Source organism: Salvelinus alpinus, chromosome 28, assembly GCF_045679555.1.
Source record: "Salvelinus alpinus chromosome 28, SLU_Salpinus.1, whole genome shotgun sequence".
Lineage (NCBI taxonomy): Eukaryota > Metazoa > Chordata > Actinopteri > Salmoniformes > Salmonidae > Salvelinus > Salvelinus alpinus.
The window spans coordinates 11,368,395-11,393,242 of record NC_092113.1 but is presented as its reverse complement, the minus strand read 5'-3'; the positions used below and the strand labels follow the sequence as shown (position 1 = coordinate 11,393,242).

Here is a 24,848-nt window from a genome sequence, read left to right as displayed (position 1 = left end):
ACCTTCTGTCTGAGGACCAACTAGGTTCACCCAGCTACATAATAATACACACAGGCACAAACGACCTGAGAGCACAGCAGGAAAGGGTGGCCACAGCACTCAAGGGAGTGATTGAAAAGCTTCTTCTACTTTCCCCAATGAACAAGTGGTTATCTCCACCTTGCTACCACGAAAAGACTTATAGGCAGAGTTCCTCTGTCCAGTGTCTGTGTTCTTCTGTGTTCATTTTTATTTGCCAGTCTGAGATATGGCTTTTTATTTGCAACTCTGCCTAGAAGGCCAGCATGTCATGTTTTGTCTTTGATCATGTCTTGTCCCTGTGCTTCCCTCTGCTGGTCTTATTAGGTTCTTTCTCTTTCTCTCTCTCTATCGTTCCGTTCATGCTCCCAGCTGTTTCTCATTCTCCCTACGACCTCATTTACTCTTTCACACCTGTCCCCTATTTTGCCCTCTGATTAGAGTCCCTATTTCTCCCTCTGTTTTCCGCTCCTGTCCTTGTCGGATTCTTGTTGGATGTTTGCAGTTCCTGTGTCTTGTTCCGCCCTGTCGTGTTCTTTTGCCTTCTTCAGATGCTGCGTGTGAGCAGGTGTCTATGTCAGCTACGGCCTGTGCCTTCCTGAAGCGACCTGCAGTCTGTGGTCGCGTCTCCAGTCGTTCCTCTCTATTGACGAGAGGATTTCAGTTTCCTGTTTTGGATTTCCATTGATTTATATCCAGGAGTATCATTATTTGTTTTATACTGGAATAAAGACTCTGTTACTATTACGTCGCTTTTGGGTCCTCATTCATCTGCATAACAGAAGAATCCGACCAAGAATGGACCCAGCGACTACGGATTCTCTCAACACTGCCGTCGAGTTCCAGGGAGCTATGCTCGGCAGACACGAGCAGGAATTGTTTGCTGCTCGTCATGCCGTTGAGACCCTGGCCGCTCAGGTCTCCGATCTCTCTGGACAGTTTCAGAGTCTTCGTCTCGTGCCACCAGCTACTTCCTGGTCTTCCGAGTCTCCGGAACCTAGGGTTAATAACCCACCATGTTACTCTGGGCAGCCCACTGAGTGTCGCTCCTTTCTCACCCAGTGTGATATTGTGTTCTCTCTCCAGCCCAACACGTACTCAAGAGAGAGAGCTCGGATCGCTTACGTCATATCACTCCTTACTGGTCGGGCTCGGGAGTGGGGCACAGCTATCTGGGAGGCAAGGGCTGAGTGTTCTAACGATTATCAGAACTTTAAAGAGGAGATGATACGGGTTTTTGATCGTTCAGTTTTTGGGAAGGAGGCTTCCAGGGCCCTGGCTTCCCTATGTCAAGGTGATCGATCCATAACGGATTACTCTATAGAGTTTCGCACTCTTGCTGCCTCCAGTGACTGGAACGAGCCGGCGTTGCTCGCTCGTTTTCTGGAGGGACTTCACGCTGAGGTTAAGGATGAGATTCTCTCCCGGGAGGTTCCTTCCAGCGTGGACTCTTTGATTGCACTCGCCATCCGCATAGAACGACGGATAGATCTTCGTCATCGAGCTCGTGGAAGAGAGCTCGCGTTAACGGTGCTTCCCCTCTCCGCATCTCAACCATCTCCTCCCACCGGCTCAGAGACTGAGCCCATGCAGCTGGGAGGTATTCGCATCTCGACTAAGGAGAGGGAACGGAGAATCACCAACCGCCTTTGCCTCTATTGCGGTTCTGCTGGACATTTTGTCATGTCATGTCCAGTAAAAGCCAGAGCTCATCAGTAAGCGGAGGGCTACTGGTGAGCGCTACTACTCAGGTCTCTCCATCAAGATCCTGTACTACCTTGTCGGTCCATCTACGCTGGACCGGTTCGGCTGCTTCCTGCAGTGCCTTGATAGACTCAGGGGCTGAGGGTTGTTTTATGGACGAAGCATGGGCTCGGAAACATGACATTCCTCTCAGACAGTTAGGGAAGCCCACGCCCATGTTCGCCTTAGATGGTAGTCTTCTCCCCAGTATCAGATGTGAGACACTACCTTTAACCCTCACAGTATCTGGTAACCACAGTGAGACCATTTCCTTTTTGATTTTTCGTTCACCTTTTACACCTGTTGTTTTGGGTCATCCCTGGCTAGTATGTCATAATCCTTCTATTAATTGGTCTAGTAATTCTATTCTATCTTGGAACGTTTCTTGTCATGTGAAGTGTTTAATGTCTGCTATCCCTCCTGTGTCTTCTGTCCCCTCTACTCAGGAGGAACCTGGTGATTTGACAGGAGTGCCGGAGGAATATCATGATCTGCGCACGGTCTTCAGTCGGTCCAGAGCCAGCTCCCTTCCTCCTCACCGGTCGTATGATTGTTGTATTGATCTCCTTCCGGGGACCACTCCCCCTCGGGGTAGACTATACTCTCTGTCGGCTCCCGAACGTAAGGCTCTCGAGGATTATCTGTCTGTTTCTCTCGACGCCGGTACCGTGGTGCCTTCTTCCTCTCCCGCCGGAGCGGGATTTTTCTTTGTTAAGAAGAAGGACGGTACTCTGCGCCCCTGCGTGGATTATCGAGGGCTGAATGACATAACGGTTAAGAATCGTTATCCGCTTCCCCTTATGTCGTCAGCCTTCGAGATTTTGCAGGGAGCCAGGTGCTTTACTAAGTTGGACCTTCGTAACGCTTACCATCTCGTACGCATCAGAGAGGGGGACGAGTGGAAAACGGCGTTTAACACTCCGTTAGGGCATTTTGAATACCGGGTTCTGCCGTTCGGTCTCGCTAATGCTCCAGCTGTCTTTCAGGCATTAGTTAATGATGTACTGAGAGACATGCTGAACATTTTTGTTTTCGTTTACCTTGACGATATTCTGATTTTTTCACCGTCACTCGAGATTCATGTTCAGCACGTTCGACGTGTACTCCAGCGCCTTTTAGAGAATTGTCTCTACGTGAAGGCTGAGAAGTGCGCCTTTCATGTCTCCTCTGTCACTTTTCTCGGTTCTGTTATTTCCGCTGAAGGCATTCAGATGGATCCCGCTAAGGTCCAGGCTGTCAGCGATTGGCCCGTCCCTAAGTCACGTGTCGAGTTGCAGCGTTTTCTCGGTTTCGCTAATTTCTATCGGCGTTTCATTCGTAATTTCGGTCAAGTGGCTGCCCCTCTCACCGCTCTGACTTCTGTCAAGACTTGCTTTAAGTGGTCCGGTTCCGCCCAGGGAGCTTTTGATCTCCTCAAGAAGCGTTTTACATCCGCTCCTATCCTTGTTACTCCTGACGTCACTAAACAATTCATTGTCGAGGTTGACGCTTCAGAGGTGGGCGTGGGAGCCATTCTGTCTCAGCGCTTCCAGTCTGACGATAAGGTCCATCCTTGCGCTTACTTTTCTCATCGCCTGTCGCCATCGGAACGCAACTATGATGTGGGTAACCGCGAACTGCTCGCCATCCGCTTAGCCATAGGCGAATGGCGACAGTGGTTGGAGGGGGCGACCGTCCCTTTTGTCGTTTGGACTGACCATAAGAACCTTGAGTACATCCGTTCGGCCAAACGACTTAATGCACGTCAAGCTCGTTGGGCGTTGTTTTTCGATCGTTTCGAGTTCGTGATTTCCTATCGTCCGGGAAATAAGAACACCAAGCCTGATGCCTTATCCCGTCTCTTTAGTTCTTCTGTGGCTTCTACCGACCCCGAGGGGATTCTCCCTGAAGGGCGTGTTGTCGGGTTGACTGTCTGGGGAATTGAGAGACAGGTAAAGCAAGCACTCACTCACACTGCGTCGCCGCGCGCTTGTCCTAGTAACCTTCTGTTCGTTCCTGTCTCTACTCGTCTGGCTGTTCTTCAGTGGGCTCACTCTGCCAAGTTAGCTGGCCACCCCGGCGTTCGGGGTACGCTTGCTTCTATTCGCCAGCGGTTTTGGTGGCCTACTCAGGAGCGGGACACGCGTCGTTTCGTGGCTGCTTGTTCGGACTGCGCGCAGACTAAGTCAGGTAACTCTCCTCCTGCCGGTCGTCTCAGACCGCTTCCCATTCCTTCTCGACCATGGTCTCACATCGCCTTAGACTTTATTACCGGTCTGCCTTCGTCTGCGGGGAAGACTGTGATTCTTACGGTTATCGATAGGTTCTCTAAGGCGGCACATTTCATTCCCCTCGCTAAGCTTCCTTCCGCTAAGGAGACGGCACAAATCATCATTGAGAATGTGTTCAGAATTCATGGCCTCCCGTTAGACGCCGTTTCAGACAGAGGTCCGCAATTCACGTCACAGTTTTGGAGGGAGTTCTGTCGTTTGATTGGTGCTTCCGTCAGTCTCTCTTCCGGGTTTCATCCCCAGTCTAACGGTCAAGCAGAAAGGGCCAATCAGTCGATTGGTCGCATTTTACGCAGCCTTTCGTTTCGAAACCCTGCGTCTTGGGCAGAACAGCTCCCCTGGGCTGAGTACGCTCACAACTCGCTTCCTTCGTCTGCTACCGGGCTGTCCCCGTTTCAGAGTAGTCTTGGCTACCAGCCTCCTCTGTTTTCGTCCCAGCTCGCCGAGTCCAGCGTTCCCTCCGCTCAGGCTTTTGTCCAACGTTGTGAGCGCACCTGGAGGAGGGTCAGGTCTGCACTTTGCCGTTACAGGGCGCAGACTGTGAGAGCCGCCAATAAGCGTAGGATTAAGAGTCCTAGGTATTGTCGCGGTCAGAGAGTGTGGCTTTCCACTCGTAACCTTCCCCTTACGACAGCTTCTCGCAAGTTGACTCCGCGGTTCATTGGTCCGTTCCGTGTCTCTCAGGTCGTCAATCCTGTCGCTGTGCGACTGCTTCTTCCGCAACATCTTCGTCGCGTCCACCCTGTCTTCCATGTCTCCTGTGTCAAGCCTTTTCTTCGCGCCCCCGTTCGTCTTCCCCCCCCCCCCCCCCGTCCTTGTCGAGGGCGCTCCTATTTACAAGGTACGGAAGATCATGGACATGCGTTCTCGGGGACGTGGTCACCAGTACTTAGTGGATTGGGAGGGTTACGGTCCTGAGGAGAGGAGTTGGGTTCCATCTCGGGACGTGCTGGACCGTTCGTTGATCGATGATTTCCTTCGTTGCCGCCAGGGTTCCTCCTCGAGTGCGCCAGGAGGCGCTCGGTGAGTGGGGGGGTACTGTCATGTTTTGTCTTTGATCATGTCTTGTCCCTGTGCTTCCCTCTGCTGGTCTTATTAGGTTCTTTCTCTTTCTCTCTCTCTATCGTTCCGTTCATGCTCCCAGCTGTTTCTCATTCTCCCTACGACCTCATTTACTCTTTCACACCTGTCCCCTATTTTGCCCTCTGATTAGAGTCCCTATTTCTCCCTCTGTTTTCCGCTCCTGTCCTTGTCGGATTCTTGTTGGATGTTTGCAGTTCCTGTGTCTTGTTCCGCCCTGTCGTGTTCTTTTGCCTTCTTCAGATGCTGCGTGTGAGCAGGTGTCTATGTCAGCTACGGCCTGTGCCTTCCTGAAGCGACCTGCAGTCTGTGGTCGCGTCTCCAGTCGTTCCTCTCTATTGACGAGAGGATTTCAGTTTCCTGTTTTGGATTTCCATTGATTTATATCCAGGAGTATCATTATTTGTTTTATACTGGAATAAAGACTCTGTTACTATTACGTCGCTTTTGGGTCCTCATTCATCTGCATAACACAGCATCCCAGAGTCGCTTCTTCACTGTTGACGTTGAGACTGGTGTTTTGCGGGTACTAAGTAATGAAGCTGCCAGTTGAGGACTTGTGAGGCGTTTTTTTCTCAAACTAGACACTCTAATGTACTTGTCCTCTTGCTCAGTTGTGCACCGTGGCCTCCCACTCCTCTTTCTATTCTGGTTATAGCCAGTTTACGCTGTTCTTTGAAGGGAGTAGTACACACCATTGTACGAGATATTCAGTTTCTTGGCAATTTCTCACATGGAATAGCCTTCATTTCTCAGAACAAGAATAGACTGATGAATTACAGAAGAAAGTTAATTGTTTTTGGCCATTTTGAGCCTGTAATCGAACCCACAAATGCTGATGCTCCAGATACTTAACTAGTCTAAAGAAGGCCAGTTTTATTGCTTCTTTAACCAGAACACTTTTCAGCTGTGCTAACATAATTGTAAAAGGGTTTTCTAATGATCAATTAGCCTTTTAAAATTGTAAACTTGGATTAGCTAATGCAACGCACCATTGGAACACAGGAGTGATGGTTGCTGATAATGTGCCTCTATCTACATACAGTTGAAGTCGGAAGTTTACATACACTTAGGTTGGAGTCATTAAAACTCATTTTTCAACCACTCCACAAATTCCTTGTTAACAAACTATAGTTCTGTCAAGTTGGTTAGGACATCTACTTTGTGCATGACACAAGTCATTTTTCCAACAATTGTTAACAGACAGATTATTTCACTTATAATTCATTGTATCACAATTCCAGTGGGTCAGAAGTTTACATACACTAAGTTGATTGTGCCTTTAAACAGCTTGGAAAATTCCAGAAAATTATGTCCTGGCTATTTGTCATCATTTGAGTCAATTGGAGGTGTACACGTGGATGTATTTCAAGGCCTACCTTCAAACTCAGTGCCTCTGCTTGACATCATGGGAAAATCAGCCAATCAACCTCAGAAAAAGAATTGTAGATCTCCACGAGTCTGGTTCATCCTTGGGAGCAATTTCCAAACGCCTGAAGGTACCACGTTCATCTGTACAAACAATAGTACGCAAGTATAAACACCACGGGACCATGCAGCCGTCATACCGCCCAGGAAGGAGGCATGCTCTGTCTCCTAGAGATGAGCGTACTTTGGTGCGGAAAGTACAAATCAATCCCAGAACAATAGCAAAGGACCTTGTTTCCTCCAGCATCCTAACAGTTACAAAGGTATCTATATCCACAGTAAAACAAGTCCTATATCGACATGACCTGAAAGGCCGCTCAGCAAGGAAAAAGCCACTGCTCCAAAACCGCCATAAAAAAGCCAGACTACGGTTTGCAACTGCACATGGGGGACAAAGATCGTACTTTTTGGGGAAATGTCCTCTAGAAACAAAAATAGAACTATTTGGCCTTAATGACCATCGTTATGTTTGGAGGAAAAAGGGGGAGGCTTGCAAGCCGAAGAACACCATCCCAACCGTGAAGCACAGGGGTGGCAACATCATGTTGTGGGGGTGCTTTGCTGCAGGAGGGACTGGTGCACTTCACAAAATAGATGGCATCATGAGAAAGGAAAATTATGTGGATATATTGAAACAACATCTCAAGACATCAGCCGGGAAGATAAAGCTTGGTCGCAAATGGGTCTTCAGAATGGACAATGACCCCAAGCATACTTCCAAAGTTGTGGCAAAATGGCTGAAGGACAACAAAGTCCAGGTATTGGAGTGGCCATCACAAAGCCCTGACCTCAATCCTATATAAAATTTGTGGGCAGAACTGAAAAAGCGTGTGCGAGCAAGGAGGCCTAAAAACCTGACTCCGTTACACCAGCTCAGTCAGGAGGAATGGGCCAAAATTCACCCAAGTTATTGTGGTAAGGTTGTGGATGGCTACCTGAAACGTTTGACCCAAGTTAAACAATTTAAAGGCAATGCTACCAAATACTAATTGAGTGTATGTAAACTTCTGACCCACTGGGAATGTGATGAAAGAAAAAAAAGATTAAATAAATCATTCTCTCTTTTATTATTCTGACATTTCACATTCTTGAAATAAAGTGGTGATCCTAACTGACCTAAGACAGGGATTTTTACTCTGACTAAATGTCAGGAACTTTGAAAAACTGAGTTTAAATGTATTTGGCTAAGGTGTATGTCAACTTCTGACTTCAACTGTAGGTGTACATTGCATAAAAAAATCTGCCGTTTCCAGCTACAATAGTCATTTACAACATTAACAATGTCTACACTGTATTTCTGATCAATTTGATGTCATTTTAATGGACAAAAAAAATAGCTTTTCTTTCAAAAACAAGGAGATTTCTAAGTGACCCCAAACTTTTGAACGGTAATGTATGTTTCCCATGCCAATAAAGCCCCTTGAATTGAATTGAGAGAGAGCTATAGAGAGAGAGAGAGAGAAAGAGAGAGAGAGAGAAAGAAGGAAAGGGAGTAACGAAAGGGAAGGCAAGGTAGAGCGCCAATAATGTTAGTTTCACTCCTGATGGAGGCTCCTCAGCCTATCCCTATCCCCTCCCCCTACCTGCCTCCCCCTCCTCCTCTGACACTCCCTCAAGGCCACCTTATTGTTCCCTGCATATCAATGTCATTACATTGAGTTGGAAAGGGAGTCGGCAGAGCAGGGAAAGTGAGTCGACCAACGGACACAGTGAGAGAAGGACCTCCAGGCTAATACTAACGCTAACCCTTATGTTACTTTGAAGGCTTTGTGAGCACACCTGCAGCAGCTTGACTTCCACTCGTTTAGCCTATCTAGCGTAGCACCCAAGGACCAGGGAGCACCGTATAGTGATCCCCATAGCTCACACCTCCTCCATGGTACCCCCCCCCCCAGTCATCCAGCTTGGCATGAAGATGTGTTTTAGTCTACAGAAGGCTGGACCAAATTCACTGTAATACACTACAAAGAGAAAGAGAGAGGATAATCTGGCCAAATCATCATTAAACCGGTAAGACCAAACTTTATCATGAATTGTGTAACTGTTGTTGAGTACAGTGCAAACAATGTTATGGGTTATGTTCTAACACCAATACTGGGAAGTGGTACCATTAAATAAATACATGTGAGATTGTCACAACTGGTAAATACAGGATAAAACATGATAAAACAGGATAAACACACGGTAAGAGTTGTATGATGTGTTTTTTTTTCACGTGGGTCAATTAACTTCATATTAGACGGTGCAAGTATTAAGCGGAGCAGTAGGCTGTTGCACACCTCACGTTTCTGAGGATCAAGTTACGTGTACTTTACAATTGGAGAACAGGTAGAGCAGCAATGGAAGAGAGGCAGTTTAACTGTCTACACTATAGGCTTCAACAGATGACCTCACAATAAACCCGGCTGAAGAACACAACGGCCACGCTAGTCAGTTGAAAACACCGTCTGCTGCCCTAAAAAAGTCAACATAACTCTACTGGCTTTGTTTCGTAGTATCATAGGTACTGTAACATAATGTTCAGACCTCACCATTTTAAAAGGGAGACCTGGTAACACTTTAAAATAGCTATCATATATAAGCATTGATAAACTATTTATATACTGTTAATAAATAAGTATTTCATGATTTGTAAACATTAATATACAATGCCTTCAGAAAGTATTCACACCCCTTGACTTTTTCCACATTTTGTTGTGTTACAGCCTGAATTTAAAAGGTACTAACATGAGATTTGGTGCCACTGATCTACACATAATATCCCAAAATGTCAACGTGGAATTTTGTTTTTAGAAATTAATAAAACATTAAAAGCCGAAATGTCTTGAGTCAATAAGTATTCAACCCCTTTGTTATGGCACGACTAAATAAGTTCAGGAGTACAAATTTGTTTAACAAGACACATAATAAGTTGCATGGACTCACTCTGTGTGCAATAATAGTGTTAAACGTTATTTTTGAATGACTACCTCATCTCTGTACCCCACACATACAGATAATTGTAAGATCCCTCAGTCGAATAGTGATTTTCAAGCACAGATTCAACCAAAAAGACCAGGGAGGTTTTCCAATGCCTCGCAAAGAAGGGCACCTGTTGGTAAATGGGTAAACATTAAAACAGACATTGAATATCCCTTTGAGCATGGTAAAGTTACTAATTACACTTTGGATGGTGTATCAGTACACCCAGTAACAAAGATACAGCGTCCTTCTTAACTCAGTTGCCGGACAGGAAGGAAACCGCTCAAGGATTTCACCATGAGGCCAATTTTAAAACAGTTACATAGTTTAATTGCTGTGATAGGAGAAAACTGAGGATGGATCAACAAAATTGTAGTTGCTCCACAATACTAAACTAAATGACAGAGTGAAAAGAAGGACGTCTGTACAGAATAAAAATATTGAACAAGATGCATCCTGTTTGCAGTAAGGCTAAGAAATGTCACTTTTTGCCCTGAATACAATGCATTATGCTTGTAGCAAATCCAACACAACACATCACTGAGTACCACTTTTGTGGCTATCTCATGTTATGGGTATGCTTGTCATCGGCAAGGACTAGAGAGGTTTTTTTAGGATACAAATAATTGGAATAGAGCTAAGCACAGGCATAATCCTAGAGGAAAACCTGGTTCAGTCTGCTTTCCAACAGACACTAGTAGATGAATTCACCTTTCAGCAGGACAATAACCTAAAATTCAAGAACAAATATACACTGGAGTTGCTTACCAAGACGACATTGAATGTTCTTGAGTGGCCGAGTTACAGTTTTGACTTAAATCGTCTTGAAAATCTATGGCAAGACTTGAAAATGGCTGTCTGGCAATGATCAACAACCAATTTGTGCATTGAAGAATTTACAAAAGAATAAATGGGCAAATATTGTACAATCCAGGTGTGCAAAGCTCTTAGAGACTTAACATTACCCAGAAAAACTCACAGCTAAATCGCTGCCAAAGGGGATTCTTGACTCAAGGGGTTGAATACTTATCTAATCAAGATATATCTGTTTTATTTTTCATTCATCTTTAAAAAATAACATTACAGAGTATTTTATGTAAAAAAAGACATCCATTTGAATCCCAATTTGTAACACAACAAAATGTGTAAAAAGTCAAGGGGTGTGAATACATTCTGATGGCACTGTATAATGGGTTATTCATGAAAGTTATTATACAATGTTAACAAAAACTTTAAACAAGCTAAGATTCCACTCTGAAACCCACTAATTTAAAAATATCTCAACTCAAGCAGCAGGTATAGATTTGGAGGCAGTTACAAAACCAGGTCAGTCGGCTAAGCTGGCGATAGGGCGAAAATGTGTAGCTGATAGCCAAAGCGGGTCGTATAGATAGTGACAGGGAGAGTAGGGAGCACAAGTGTTCAAGGCAAAACAAAGGCTCTCCTGCCTCATGCTCCTATGGTAGATAATAAGGTTCCGACTTGCCTGACAGAAATTAGGTTAATGACTAACTGTCATTTGTCCCGCACACTAAAATGTGCCCCTAAGCACCTCATCTATAGTCAGTGTTGTGGTTTGTTGACTGTTAAATAAACCTGATTGTTCCAGTTAAGACTTAGGGAGGGTAAGCTGATCCTAGATCTGTGCTTCGTTGGTAACTTATACCTGAATTGCAAACAGTGGATTGGGGATCGTGGTAGGACTCAGTTAAAAGTGGTTTAAACAAGTTTAATTGACAAGAAATAAGTTGATATCAGCTCCATTAAAGTGAAGGTTGGAATGAAATCCATAGGTCACAAACAAGCTGGAGATATTCTCACTAGGTTCACTTAGGGATTGTTGTCCATATTTCCCAATGTCAGAGCAGTTGCTACATTGTAGTTTGCGGAGGAGGTTGGGGTCCACCGAGACCTCTTTTTGAGGGCCTTAAATTGTTACGGTCTGTGACATGGTGGTGAGAGAGAGAGCGAGAGAGAGAGGGAGCGAGAGGAGGCCTGGGCAGAGGCTGGCCCTGCAGGAATGCCAAGGGTAGATGGAGCGATGAGAGGAGAAGGAGAACAAGCAGGCACATTGTGTCAGCCGGCTGGCAGAGCTAGGGCCGGACAGAGAGAGATAGGGGTAGGGCTGCTCCCGCAGGGCACGGCGAGGGGAACACCTGCAACTCAACCACCCCCCACGTCCCACGCCGGCCCCTCATCACAGCTCTCACCTGTCCTGTAGCTACCTACCTATCCTAAAGGAACACAAGTGTCAATCACACTCGAACCAATACCAGACAGTTTGCCATTTGTCAGGCATACATAGTTACAGCTATTCTGACTGCTTCTATTCATCAGTAATCCAATCATGTTTTTTTAACACTTATCCCATACCCATGTATCTATGATAACAACCCCCCCCCCCCCACAGACTGACAGCTGGCTGGGTGACTTAGAGGTTCTGGCCAGAGGGAGGTCTCTGTCAAGGATGCTCATGCTGACGTCTGTGAGAACAGGGAGTAACAAAGCACTCTGTGTCCGTCCCTAGTACTGCCTGATGAGAGTCCCACATAACCATTCCCCCGTCACTAGAAAGATGCTGTCAACAGCTGGGCCTCGTTCAGCCGGCGCACAATGTTTGTGGAACGCTCAGATGCGCTTGTTTAAGATGATGTGTTAAATTGTTTGGATCATAAAAATCATTGTGCTGCCTTATTTATAGACCTTCGGCCTTCGATACCGTAGACCATCGCATTCTTATATAAAGGTTGACTGAAATAGGCCTGGATCAGGCTTCTTGCGAGTGGTTTGAAAATGATCTGTCAGACAGACAATGTGTGATCTCTGATGGTTTTAAGTCTAGTTTCCTGGATATTACAAAAACTGTACTGCAGAGGTCAGTCGTGGGGCCTGTTCTCTTTACTATTAATAAAAATAATATTGGTCTATCTGCTAAAACTTGTAATATGAATCTGTATGCAGATGACACGGTTATTGGCCATTGCCCCAAGTGTTGATCAGGCTATGTTAGAGCTGCAATCTGACTATTTTACATTACAGAGAGCACTGGTTGGTTTAAAACTTGTACTTAATGCGGGCAAGACTAAATGCATGTTGTTCTCTAGTTCTCGCAAGAATGTTTCAGATGGACTACATATTTATTCATTGGATGGTTCTCCCATTGATAGGTTCCCACCTACAAGTATCTGGGAATTTGGATTGACAAAGACTTAATGTTTTTTTTAAAACATATGGATGAGCTAGTTAAAAAGCTACGATTTAAAGTGGCCTTCTTTTTTGGAAAAAGATCTTACCTCTAACCTAAATAATAGGAAGCAGATAGTATAGTCAACTTTCCTGCCAGTTCTTGATTATGGTGACACCATTTACCAGATTGCAGCAGCTACTACTCTTAAACTTTTGGATGCAGTCTACCATAGCTCCATTCGTTTTATCCCTGGGGACAGTTTTAATACTCACCACTGCATCCTGTATCAAAAGTTTGGCTGGTCTTCATTAAAGTCCCGTAGATCAATTGATTACTCCATTTTTCCTTTACAAAGCCCTACTACACACGTTCCAACTTACCTAAATTTGCTGCTAACGTATTAAAGAATGAGCTACCAAACCCGCTCGCAGGATTGGTTAACTCTTGAGGTCCCTCTGGTCTCAACCAATTGAAAATCCTCCTTTAGCTTTAGTGCCCCCCATTGTTGGAATAACCTACAAAATGGATTCCCTGGTGCCGCTAGGGCAGTTTAGGACTCTGGTATTGAATTCATTCACTGAGGATTGCAGTTGTTTCGATTGATTGCAGGGCTTTATTTGTTGAAATTGTGGTGTTGAGGTTGTGGTTATTTTGTAATGAATTGTAATGTAAATTGTTCTTCCTGTTGTGAGAAAATTGTTGTACTCAGGGCACCATTGGGAATCAGACCCTGGTCTCCATTGGGCTACCCTGAAGAAGAAAAAAAGTCTGATATAGGTTTCCAGGTCACCCCTTGTAAAAGAAGTATCTTAATTCAAGGGTCGTTCCTGGTTAAACAAAAGTGAAAGAAAATATAGAAATATATTATGTGGAACAAAGAAGCCTCTGACATGTAGAATGAGGAATCGTGTCAGTTCTATTAATGACATTAATGACAACGTTTCCCTGATGAACGTGGCCCAGGGAATGCAAGAGGTTGCTCAGGGACTTTAGTGGGTTTGGTGAATGGATGTCAATCAGCCCCATACTGTATAAAGTAGAAAGTAAGCAAGACATTAATTGTAGATGGCATGGTCTGATATTAAAAGTAAAAAATATATACAAAAAATACATTTAATTTATAGACATATTTAAATTCCACCAAATGCTGAATTATTTGTGACTACTGTGTAACCTCTAGAATAGTTCAGAATGTAATCGTATTCTGAAGGGAATAACATAATGGTATTGCAACTCCGCCTGCATGGGGTCATAAACCTTTAACCTACTGTATTTTATAATATGCACTTGACACAGAAATCCCCAAAATCCAGTTTGGGATTATGTCCACACTGCATGATTTTAAAAATAGATTTTACTCACCATCTGAGCACGTTATTAAGAGATAATCTAATCTGCATTTCCATTCATTCTCAGATAATCCACACCAAGTACAAAGAAGAGAAAGGGGGACAAAGACTAAAGGAAGGGGGAAAAGGATACAGAACATCCCTTCAAAATGGCGCAGATCCCTCAGGTGTGGCACACCCAGGAAGAGAAAGTGGACCTGGATATATTGGTGGCTGTTGGCAGCCAACCCGAGTGCTCTATCTGCTACAACACCTACGACAACGTCTTCAAGACGCCCAAGCTGCTGGACTGTTCCCACACCTTCTGCCTCGAGTGTCTATCACGCCTCATGGCCATTTCACTGGGAGAGCAGGAAGGAGGAGGCAGCAGCAAGATCCTGTGTCCCTTCTGCCGCCACCCCACCCTCCTGACCAAGGAGGGTCCCCCGGCCCTGGCCACCAGCAGCGAGGTACTCTGTAAGCTGCCCAGCCACCAGCAGCACGAGGAGCCTGTGTGGCTGGACGGAGAGAAGCTGTGCTACAAACGGGCCCTGGAGGCCAGCCCCGAGGCCTCTAGCTCCACCTCAACCTTCTGCATCTGCATCGACATAGGGGCCAGCAAAGCAGGCGAGGTCCCGGCTCAGACACGCCTCCACAACATGGCCTTTATGAGGCGTCTGACCAGCTGTAAGCGGCTGCTGCTCTTCATCATGCTGATGGTGCTGCTAGTGGTCATCGTGCTGTGGCCCCTGCAGTGCATCGTCACCACGGGCAACATGCACTGCATGCCTCGCTCTGTGGGCTCAATACAAGGCTCCATCACCACCACAGCTACCCCATTCACCAGCATACACCATTCCACAAAGGGAGCCTTTCATTAAAATACATGTATGTAGTATGCCAGATTCCACCGCTGCCACCAACGGTACCCTGGTTCACATTCACACAGACCCCCAGAATAAGCTCTAGTAAGAGGTTGATCTATGTATCCCTTCTCCGCCACATTCTCCTTCAGCTCCACTAAAGGGTATCCAGCCACAGCCCCCCCCCCCCAGCCCACACAGAAATGCATTCCCTCAGTCATGAGAGGGCTAAAATACCACAGATAAGAGGTGGGAAAGATGGCCATGTAGTTAAGGCCCACAACTGAATCAAGGAAGACTGGATATAGAACACACCGTGAGAAACTCTGCATACTCTATCCAGTTGTTTTAGCAATTGATATTGGCATGCTCAGCGTCATTATTCTGACAAGGAAGTTACAAACTCATACATGAATTCCAATTCTTGCACTTTGATGAACTGATTTTCCTTTTCCTTTCTTTATAAAGTTATTTTGCTGTAGAAATATAATATGTGGATGAAATGTGTTGTAATATTCAGACACAGACAATCTGGGTGTATTCATATCTACAGTATCAGATCGGATGGCCACAGTTCAATCCCAAATCAAAATGTTCAGTTTTTAAGAAAAATTTGCAAATTTAGCTGTCTTAATACTGTTTTGAAAAAATGGTATGCCTAAACATAAAGCTGAAATTGTAAGTGTATATACATGTATAGTTGATTGTACTATTTTGATATATATTTTGTTTACAAAATGACAATAAATGAAAAACAACACAGGCATGGTCCAGGTTTTTCGTTATGAAAAATATTCTGTAGCTTTGTTTCTGAAAGTCTTTGAACAAACGGAAGTACAGTAGACATGGGTTGTTGGCCGTGCTATGAACTAATGATTACTGGACTACCATTCCCAACTTGCTGTTAGGATCTTATCTGGGCACACACCAGTGACCTGTCAGGATTTTCCAAATACACAACGATTATTACTAACAACAAGGTGTTGGAAACTGCTTCAATGAAATTGTGAACCCTTCCTCGTAGATTAAGGAGTGGTCATAACAGTAAGGAGTGGTATTTCCTGTATTGGTGTGAAATTACTGGATAGGTGTGTACAGGAGACCAAAGGTGAGGTCTGGCGGAGAATCTCAAATGCATTTCCTTGATTCCTTGCGTCCTCTTTGTCTCCTTCTCAAAACCCATTGGTTGAAAAGGTGATTGTATAGACTCTATTTCGTAGAGTCTTTGTGATGCAAGGTCACAAGTGTTGGGTCGTTCCACGAAACGAGTGCCTTTGATATTTTAAGTAGAAATTGTGCACCAGTATTGATTATTTTAATATTAATAAAGACTTGTTAAAGTGCCAAAATTCAGCATTTTGGCATGTCCCTTTGTGCACCCTCTGTGACTTCTAGGAAGATTTTAATCCACTTAACCCCAAAATTCCTCAAAGTTCCCGGCATCATTGTAAATCCCTCATTATTTTGTTGCATTGACAAAGTCATTTCTGGAGATGATTATTGACAGTATTTCATGCGATCAGTGAAACATTTGAAGGTTAAACAAAACCTGTCCGTAAGGTCAACCCTGTTAAGTGAACTGAACTCTCGTTTTAATATGGTGAACCGATTCCTTATAAAAATATTTTTTCAAAAGAAGCATTGAACATCTAGTCAAATCCTAGTGTGAAAGCAGGTGAGTTGGTTCTACTTTTTTGGGCCATTTTCTGGTGTTTTGTGGTGAAAAACTGAGCAGGTTGAGCATCACGCACCAACCATGTTACCCGTACATAGACAGGTTCGAAATGTTTTAACAATAAAATACAATTGTTAAATAAGGGGATTTATTGCTGATTTAAGATGAAATCGTTAACCGTGTTATGGTCAATACTGTTACATTATTTGGCACTTACTATCCTCATTTTTAAAATTTAACCTCGAGATGGTAACATCTGTTTTTTATTAAGTTGAACAAGTGCTCTTTAGATCAAAGTTTATTGGTCACATACACAGTTTAGTTTATGTCATAGTGGGTGCAGCGAAATGCTTATTTTACTAGCTCCTAACAATGCAGTAAAATGCCAAACAAGTACAAAATATATATTCCAGAAATGTCAGAATCCAGTTGGCAAACCAAATAGCCCTGTAACAGTAGTTCAAATGCAATCTATACGTACATTATATACACCGGATGAACTTACATCAGATACACTAAGAATGATATGTACAGCAGTAGATATATTAGTGACCTATGTCAAGAATCATGTATATACATAAATATGTGGTGTGTACAGTATAAACAGCGTAACTAAAACGCAGTAGTAGAAATATGTTGAGAATATAATATTTAAATACACAGTGTAAAACAGGAAGTGTCTGGTGGTTTAATGTCTCTATAACATGGGACAGCAGCGTTGGCTGTGTATGTGTGATAGCTTTTGTGTGTGGTGCGCACATCACCTGGTGTAGACGGCTAGTGATGGCTGTTCAACAGTCTGATGGCCTGGTAATAGAAGCTGTTCAACAGTCTGATGGTCTGGTAATAGAAGCTGTTCAACAGTCTGATGGTCTGGTAATAGAAGCTGTTCAACAGTCTGATGGCCTGGTAATAGAAGCTGTTCAACAGTCTGATGGTCTGGTATTAGAAGCTGTTCAACAGTCTGATGGTCTGGTATTAGAAGCTGTTCAACAGTCTGATGGCCTGGTAATAGAAGCTGTTCAACAGTCTGATGGTCTGGTATTAGAAGCTGTTCAACAGTCTGATGGTCTGGTAATAGAAGCTGTTCAACAGTCTGATGGCCTGGTAATAGAAGCTGTTCAACAGTCTGATGGTCTGGTATTAGAAGCTGTTCAACAGTCTGATGGTCTGGTAATAGAAGCTGTTCAACAGTCTGATGGTCTGGTAATAGAAGCTGTTCAACAGTCTGATGGCCTGGTAATAGAAGCTGTTCAACAGTCTGATGGTCTGGTAATAGAAGCTGTTCAACAGTCTGATGGTCTGGTAATAGAAGCTGTTCAACAGTCTGATGGTCTGGCAATAGAAGCTGTTCAACAGTCTGATGGTCTGGTAATAGAAGCTGTTCAACAGTCTGGTGGCCTGGTAATAGAAGCTGTTCAACAGTCTGATGGTCATAGAAGCTGTTCAACAGTCTGGTGGTCTGGTAATAGAAGCTGTTCAACAGTCTGATGGCCTGGTAATAGAAGCTGTTCAACAGTCTGATGGTCTGGTAATAGAAGCTGTTCAACAGTCTGATGGTCTGGTAATAGAAGCTGTTCAACAGTCTGATGGTCTGGTGATAGAAGCTGTTCAACAGTCTGATGGTCTGATGGTCTGGTAATAGAAGCTGTTCAACAGTCTGATGGTCTGGTAATAGAAGCTGTTCAACAGTCTGGTAATAGAAGCTGTTCAACAGTCTGACGGTCTGGTAATAGAAGCTGTTCAACAGTCTGATGGTCTGGTGATAGAAGCTGTTCAACAGTCTGATGGTCTGATGGTCTGGTAATAGAAGCTGTTCAACAGTCTGATGGTCTGGTAATAGAAGCTGTTCAACAGTCTGATGGCCTGGTAATAGAAGCTGTTCAACAGTCTGATGGTCTGGTGATAGAAGCTGTTCAACAGTCTGATGGTCATAGAAGCTGTTCAACAGTCTGATGGTCATAGAAGCTGTTCAACAGCCTGATGGTAATAGAAGCTGTTCAACAGTCTGATGGTCTGGTAATAGAAGCTGTTCAACAGTCTGATGGTCTGGTAATAGAAGCTGTTCAACAGTCTGATGGTCTGGTAATAGAAGCTGTTCAACAGTCTGTTGGCCTGGAAATAGAAGCTGTTCAACAGTCTGATGGCCTGGAAATAGAAGCTGTTCAACAGTCTGATGGTCTGATGGTCTGGTAACAGTCTGATGGTCTGGTAATAGAAGCTGTTCAACAGTCTGATGGTCTGGTAATAGAAGCTGTTCAACAGTCTGATGGTCTGGTAATAGAAGCTGTTCAACAGTCTGATGGTCTGATGGTCTGGTAATAGAAGCTGTTCAACAGTCTGATGGTCTGGTAATAGAAGCTGTTCAGCAGTCTGATGGTCTGGTAATATAAGCTGTTCAACAGTCTGATGGTCTGGTAATAGAAGCTGTTCAACAGTCTGATGGTCTGATGGCCTGGTAATAGAAGCTGTGCAAAGGTCTGGTCCCTGGTATTAGAAGCTGTTCAACAGCCTGATGGTCTGGTAATAGAAGTTGTTCAACAGTCTGATGGCCTGGTAATAGAAGCTATTCAACAGTATGATGGTCTGGTATTAGAAGCTGTTCAACAGCCTGATGGTCTGGTATTAGAAGCTGTTCAACAGCCTGATGGTCTGGTAATAGAAGCTGTTTAACAGTCTGATGGTCTGGTATTAGAAGCTGTTCAACAGCCTGATGGTCTGGTAATAGAAGCTGTTCAACAGTCTGATGGCCTGGTAATAGAAGCTATTCAACAGTATGATGGTCTGGTAATAGAAGCTGTTCAACAGTCTGATGGTAATAGAAGCTGTTCAACAGTCTGATGGTAATAGAAGCTGTTCAACAGTCTGATGGCCTGGTAATAGAAGCTGTTCAACAGTCTGATGGCCTGGTAATAGAAGCTGTTCAACAGTCTGATGGTAATAGAAGCTGTTCAACAGTCTGATGGTCTGGTAATAGAAGCTGTTTAACAGTCTGATGGTAATAGAAGCTGTTCAACAGTCTGATGGTCTGGTAATAGAAGCTGTTCAACAGTCTGATGGCCTGGTAATAGAAGCTGTTCAACAGTCTGATGGTCTGGTGATAGAAGCTGTTCAACAGTCTGATGGTCATAGAAGCTGTTCAACAGTCTGATGGTCTGGTAATAGAAGCTGTTCAACAGTCTGATGGTCTGGTAATAGAAGCTGTTCAACAGTCTGATGGTAATAGAAGCTGTTCAACAGTCTGATGGTCTGGTAATAGAAGCTGTTCAACAGTCTGATGGCCTGGTAATAGAAGCTGTTCGACAGTCTGATGGTCTGGTGATAGAAGCTGTTCAACAGTCTGATGGTCATAGAAGCTGTTCAACAGTCTGATGGTCTGGTAATAGAAGCTGTTCAACAGTCTGATGGTCATAGAAGCTGTTCAACAGTCTGATGGTCTGGTAATAGAAGCTGTTCAACAGTCTGATGGTCTGGTAATAGAAGCTGTTCAACAGCCTGATGGTAATAGAAGCTGTTCAACAGTCTGATGGTCTGGTAATAGAAGCTGTTCAACAGTCTGATGGTCTGGTAATAGAAGCTGTTCAACAGTCTGATGGTCTGGTAATAGAAGCTGTTCAACAGTCTGATGGTCTGGTAATAGAAGCTGTTCAACAGTCTGATGGTCTGGTAATAGAAGCTGTTCAACAGTCTGATGGTCTGGTAATAGAAGCTGTTCAACAGTCTGATGGTCTGGTAATAGAAGCTGTTCAAATGTCTGATGGTCTGGTAATAGAAGCTGTTCAAATGTCTGGTGGCCTGGTAATAGAAGCTGTTCAACAGTCTGATGGTAATAGAAGCTGTTCAACAGTCTGATGGTAATAGAAGCTGTTCAACAGTCTGTTGGCCTGGAAATAGAAGCTGTTCAAATGTCTGGTGGCCTGGTAATAGAAGCTGTGCAAAAGTCTGGTCCCTGGTAATAGAAGTTGTTCAACAGTCTGATGGCCTGGTAAAATAAGCTTTTTTTCACTCTCTGGGTCCCGACTCTGATGTACCTGTTCTGACTCCTTTTTTAAAGAATTGTATGTTATCACCGATAACTTGACATGGACCAACAACACCACCACTCTTGTCAAGAGGGCACAACAGCGCCTGTAATTCATAAGGCGGCTGAAGAAATTTGACATGCCACCCTGGGTCCTCTCCAAATACTACCGCTGCACCATCACCAGTTGTATCACGGCCTGGTACGGGAATTGCTCCATCCTTGACCGCAAGGCTCTCCAGTGGGTGGTATTATTTCTTATTGTCTTTGCATTGTCGAGAAGGAACCTGCAAGTAAGCATTTCATTGGACTGTGTATACCAGGTGTATCCTGTACTTACGACTAATAAAACGTGGAAAATTATGTCAAATAGAAAAAAAATGGCGTTTTGCTTTTACCTAATAAATAACCAATGTCTTGCAGAAAATCAGTCCACATTTCCCTGCTTATAAGGAAAGGTTGTGCCATCTGTCCACGGACATCAGCGACAGGAAGTCCCATTATATCAGCATACAAGAAGGCACTTGACATATTTCATTCATAGATTTTTATTAAACTATTACATTTTTAATAATTTTGTTGTCATTTCTGACATTCTCATTGCATCAGCGCTATAAGCCTGGACAGAAGGCGTTAAGGCTGAGCCAGTGCAAGAGGGAAAAACAGTCTTCATCTGAATACAGGAACAGTCAGTATACCACTACTCAAATCAGGCATATCGCAACCAACTATGTCAACATCATATTCAAGTAAATTAAGGAGCAGAAATAAAATAACTCATATAATTTCTGTATACTTTCAAGAACACCTGCTTAACTGACAATGCATTATCATTGTGTTATTATCAATGGTGTAATAACACCAAATAGAAACTAAAATAATAACAATAATCAAACAAATAATCGTATACAATATAAAATGCACCCACAGGAAATGTAGAATTCAAAACACCTCAGTAAATGAAAATACAATTTACAACACTGATGTCATACTTCTAGCAGACTGTCAACATACTCTACTCTTTTAAAACAGCCAATGGACATCCTGACAGTCACAGATCACAAGTCTGCAGCTACAGGATTTAGCAATTTTGAATAGAATTTCAAGTATTGAAGTGTTAAGAGCGAACACTAATTTCCACTTTAGTCAAATTTTCACATAGTCTCCCACTGACATCAATGCATAACTAAATGAAAATGAATCTTTAAGCTAAGTAGGATTCACCCCTCAATGTTTCACCACATCATACAAAGTTTTGACCCTTCCAGGCAAAGTGAAATACAATAAAAAATCATCATCAACAACAGTGCAACATAATTAAAGGACTCTATTCAATCAGATCCGATTTAGCCGACATCCACACAGCAGTCATTTTGGCGGTGCTGGAACAGCGTTAGAGCTGTCAAATGCATAAGTGGCTCCTATCATTATACATAAAGCGGACATTGCCATTGGCTGCACGGAGTCACATTAAAGAGTTCGAAGACTGGAATGTGAGATGTAATCTACACCTCGATTAGGCTGATAGAAATCCTCATTATTTTGCTTAATGATTTTCAATTTGAGCGTCATTATTTCTATGTAGGCTAAACTTTCTCCTTCTGAACTAACGCGAGTGGGACAGGTGTGGCTTTGTGACAATGATCACAAGAGCAGCTGTTCACTAATTTGACAGCGCCAATGCAGTTCCACTTGCCGACACCGCCAAAACATCAGCTACGCGAGTGTCGGCTATCACCGGTTAACGCTTGATCTGATCGAATCTAGGCCTAAGAAAATAGAAACCAAAAATGTCAATTTTCATTCATTGGACAAGATTGAAAGTTCGGCAGACAGTTGAACAATGGAGAAGGTTCCTTTGACAAAGATGTTCAATGTTCACTTCAGGATAGCATACCATTTATAGCATACCACTTATAGCATGAGTATTATATCAACAACTAAACTGCAGCGAAATATGTGTCCTATAACACTTAGAACGGACTTACTGAAACATAATTTGAAGGGAAATACTGAAACATCAGACTTTCAGTATTGCTGAAAGTTACTGCACTGGTGTTAGGATGAGCAAGGGATGATGTAGTCAAGCCCTAGTTGAAAGGCCTGAACACTATGTACAAGAACAGCGCTGCACAACCAGCAGACGACACTGCACAGCATCTATGTAGCCAACCAGCAGGGTCGCTCAAAAGGATGACATCATTGAGGCGCTGGCTAAATCCAGTGTGAACACCTTAGAATTGAGATTTTTATGCAAAATGCTAAGAATAGTTAAGAAAGAAGCCACTGCCCATTATATATATATATATATATATATATAACTGAAGGCTCTCTGCTGTGTGGTGTCACCCTTCCTATGACATCATCACTGAAGCCGGTTTTTACTCTCCGAAAACAAAGTCAAGCCTGGATTATAACCATCTTGTAAATTACTTTTTGGAGACAAATCTACTCTTTAATCTTGGGCTGTAGGCCATCTGGCCCAGTAATATTCATAAAGACTTCAGTGATGGCAGCCTGGCTAGCATCCTGACATTTCTTCTCCCCTATCTCATTTTCTGCTACCCTTGTCTATTTCTCACTTGGCAAATATTTAACCCAGTTTATTATGCCATTCGATTAGGAGTTACAACCTACACAGAGAGAGAGACTGCAGATCCGACCGATTTTATCGTTTGACGTTGACCTCAAATTTCCCACATATAAAACAGGATCTGCAAAGCAACTGCAAATTCAGAGAATTGTGCTTTTTGTCGACTGATAATAATGGAATTGGATCTTTCTTTATTCAGAGGCAATACCGCACTAACATTAAAAACCATGTCCTGTACATTACAAAATCACACCAATAATAACAATAAAAGAAACAAGAATTAATTGAAAGGACACAGTTTAAAACTAAATAAATAGAAAAATTGCACAAGTAAATTGGTGCTTCAAGCTCCCCCTCCTTGAGCTTCAAGCCCTCCCCTTCCAGCAACCACAGGACAAGAAACAAAATGGAGTCTGGAGAGGAGCTCATTATCCTTGATTGAATAGGCTCTCAGTAGCTGTGATGGTGGAACCACTACAGTAGATGAGCATGGCACAAAAGACCATCGGTGGAACCAATAAGATAAACAAATCAGCTCCCCACTGACAAAGGCCCATTAAGAATATCCTGACTTTCCTCTTGCCTTTCATGGGATAGGGTTGTAAGGACTTTGCTTGTCCGTGCCAGTGCCTCAGTGGTAGCAGATCGCTTCACTGTTTCGCCGCCATTACTCAACGCTGCAGTAATGACTGCTGCTAGCAAAAACAGAACATTGCTAGAGTCTTTGGTTCAAGTAGATGACAGCCAGCAGAGAGTGAGCACTTTGAATTGAATTGAGAGAGAGAGAGCGAGAGAGAGAGAGAAAGAGAGAGGATTCCAACAGCGCAAAGAGAAACGGCATAGCTTCACCCTTTCTTGTCCCGTCCACCCCATTCATGGTTGAACACGATGGAGCAAAACATCACTTGAACATTGAGTGCACCATTGTTTGTTTCTTGTGTCGATTTAGTTCGAGAGTCTACAGAAATAAGCAAAGGACATTTGTTGGGTTGGTTGGTGGGTTAGGGGATGAGATGGAACAACTCTGGGACCAAATACGGGGGTAACAGACATGTCTGTAGACGAGGCACTTTGTCCGTAGACAGGAGAGGCTGTAGAGACTTGAAGTTATTCAGAGAGGGAGATAGAGAGGGAGAGATGGGGGGTGGAGATAGAAGGACAAGAGCACTGTGCTGTACTCCTCTCTCCTTGGAGAGGAAGGCTCCAGACAGCCAGCAGGGCAGCGGGAGGGGGGGGGGTTCCACTGCCAGGGGGTCAGGGGCCAGAGCCCCACAGGTCCCCCATGGTGCGCTGGCGAAGTGGCACCTCTGTTGAAACTGAAGCACACACAACGGCACACCGCTTTAGACATACACAGAACCACTCTGCATAGAAACGCACACAACAACAGTTGTCCGCATGACATCCTAATAAATACTAGAATCACTATGATAGTCAATAGCAAAATGTATGTGTTTTTGTGACGTCTTCCCTCATCTGAAATATGTCTGGAACCAATTCATTGGAAAACACAGAAATTTCTGTCCTGTGTTACTATAACAAGCAAGAACAACTGCTTGTCTGTAGACACTGAGTTCTGTATTTTCGAAGGTTTACTGGGTCGAATTCTGTTGAGATTTGATTATTTATTTCCCAGAGTACCCAAGGAGCCCGTATATACACAATGACACAGTTTTACCCT

At 43.7% G+C, this 24,848-nt stretch overlaps 2 protein-coding genes across 6 annotated transcripts in view; one reads left to right on the top strand and one right to left on the bottom strand.

The window, feature by feature from the left end:
* The first annotated feature begins 8,190 nt into the window (after nucleotides 1-8,190).
* Nucleotides 8,191-15,638, top strand: LOC139557166 (RING finger protein 223-like). Its single transcript, XM_071371611.1, has 2 exons — nucleotides 8,191-8,549; nucleotides 14,104-15,638. The coding sequence occupies exon 2, from the start codon at nucleotides 14,186-14,188 to the stop codon at nucleotides 14,894-14,896; it is 711 nt and encodes a 236-aa protein (XP_071227712.1). The 5' UTR covers nucleotides 8,191-8,549; nucleotides 14,104-14,185; the 3' UTR covers nucleotides 14,897-15,638.
* Nucleotides 15,639-21,106: 5,468 nt separating this feature from the next.
* The window catches only part of LOC139557164 (tyrosine-protein phosphatase non-receptor type 11-like), a 63,282-nt gene continuing 59,540 nt past the window's right edge, over nucleotides 21,107-24,848 (bottom strand). For all 5 annotated transcript variants that reach the window (XM_071371610.1, XM_071371608.1, XM_071371609.1 and 2 more), the window contains one exon: nucleotides 21,107-24,483. The gene's annotated coding sequence lies outside the window, so the exon portion shown is untranslated. The remainder of the gene's footprint in view (nucleotides 24,484-24,848) is intronic.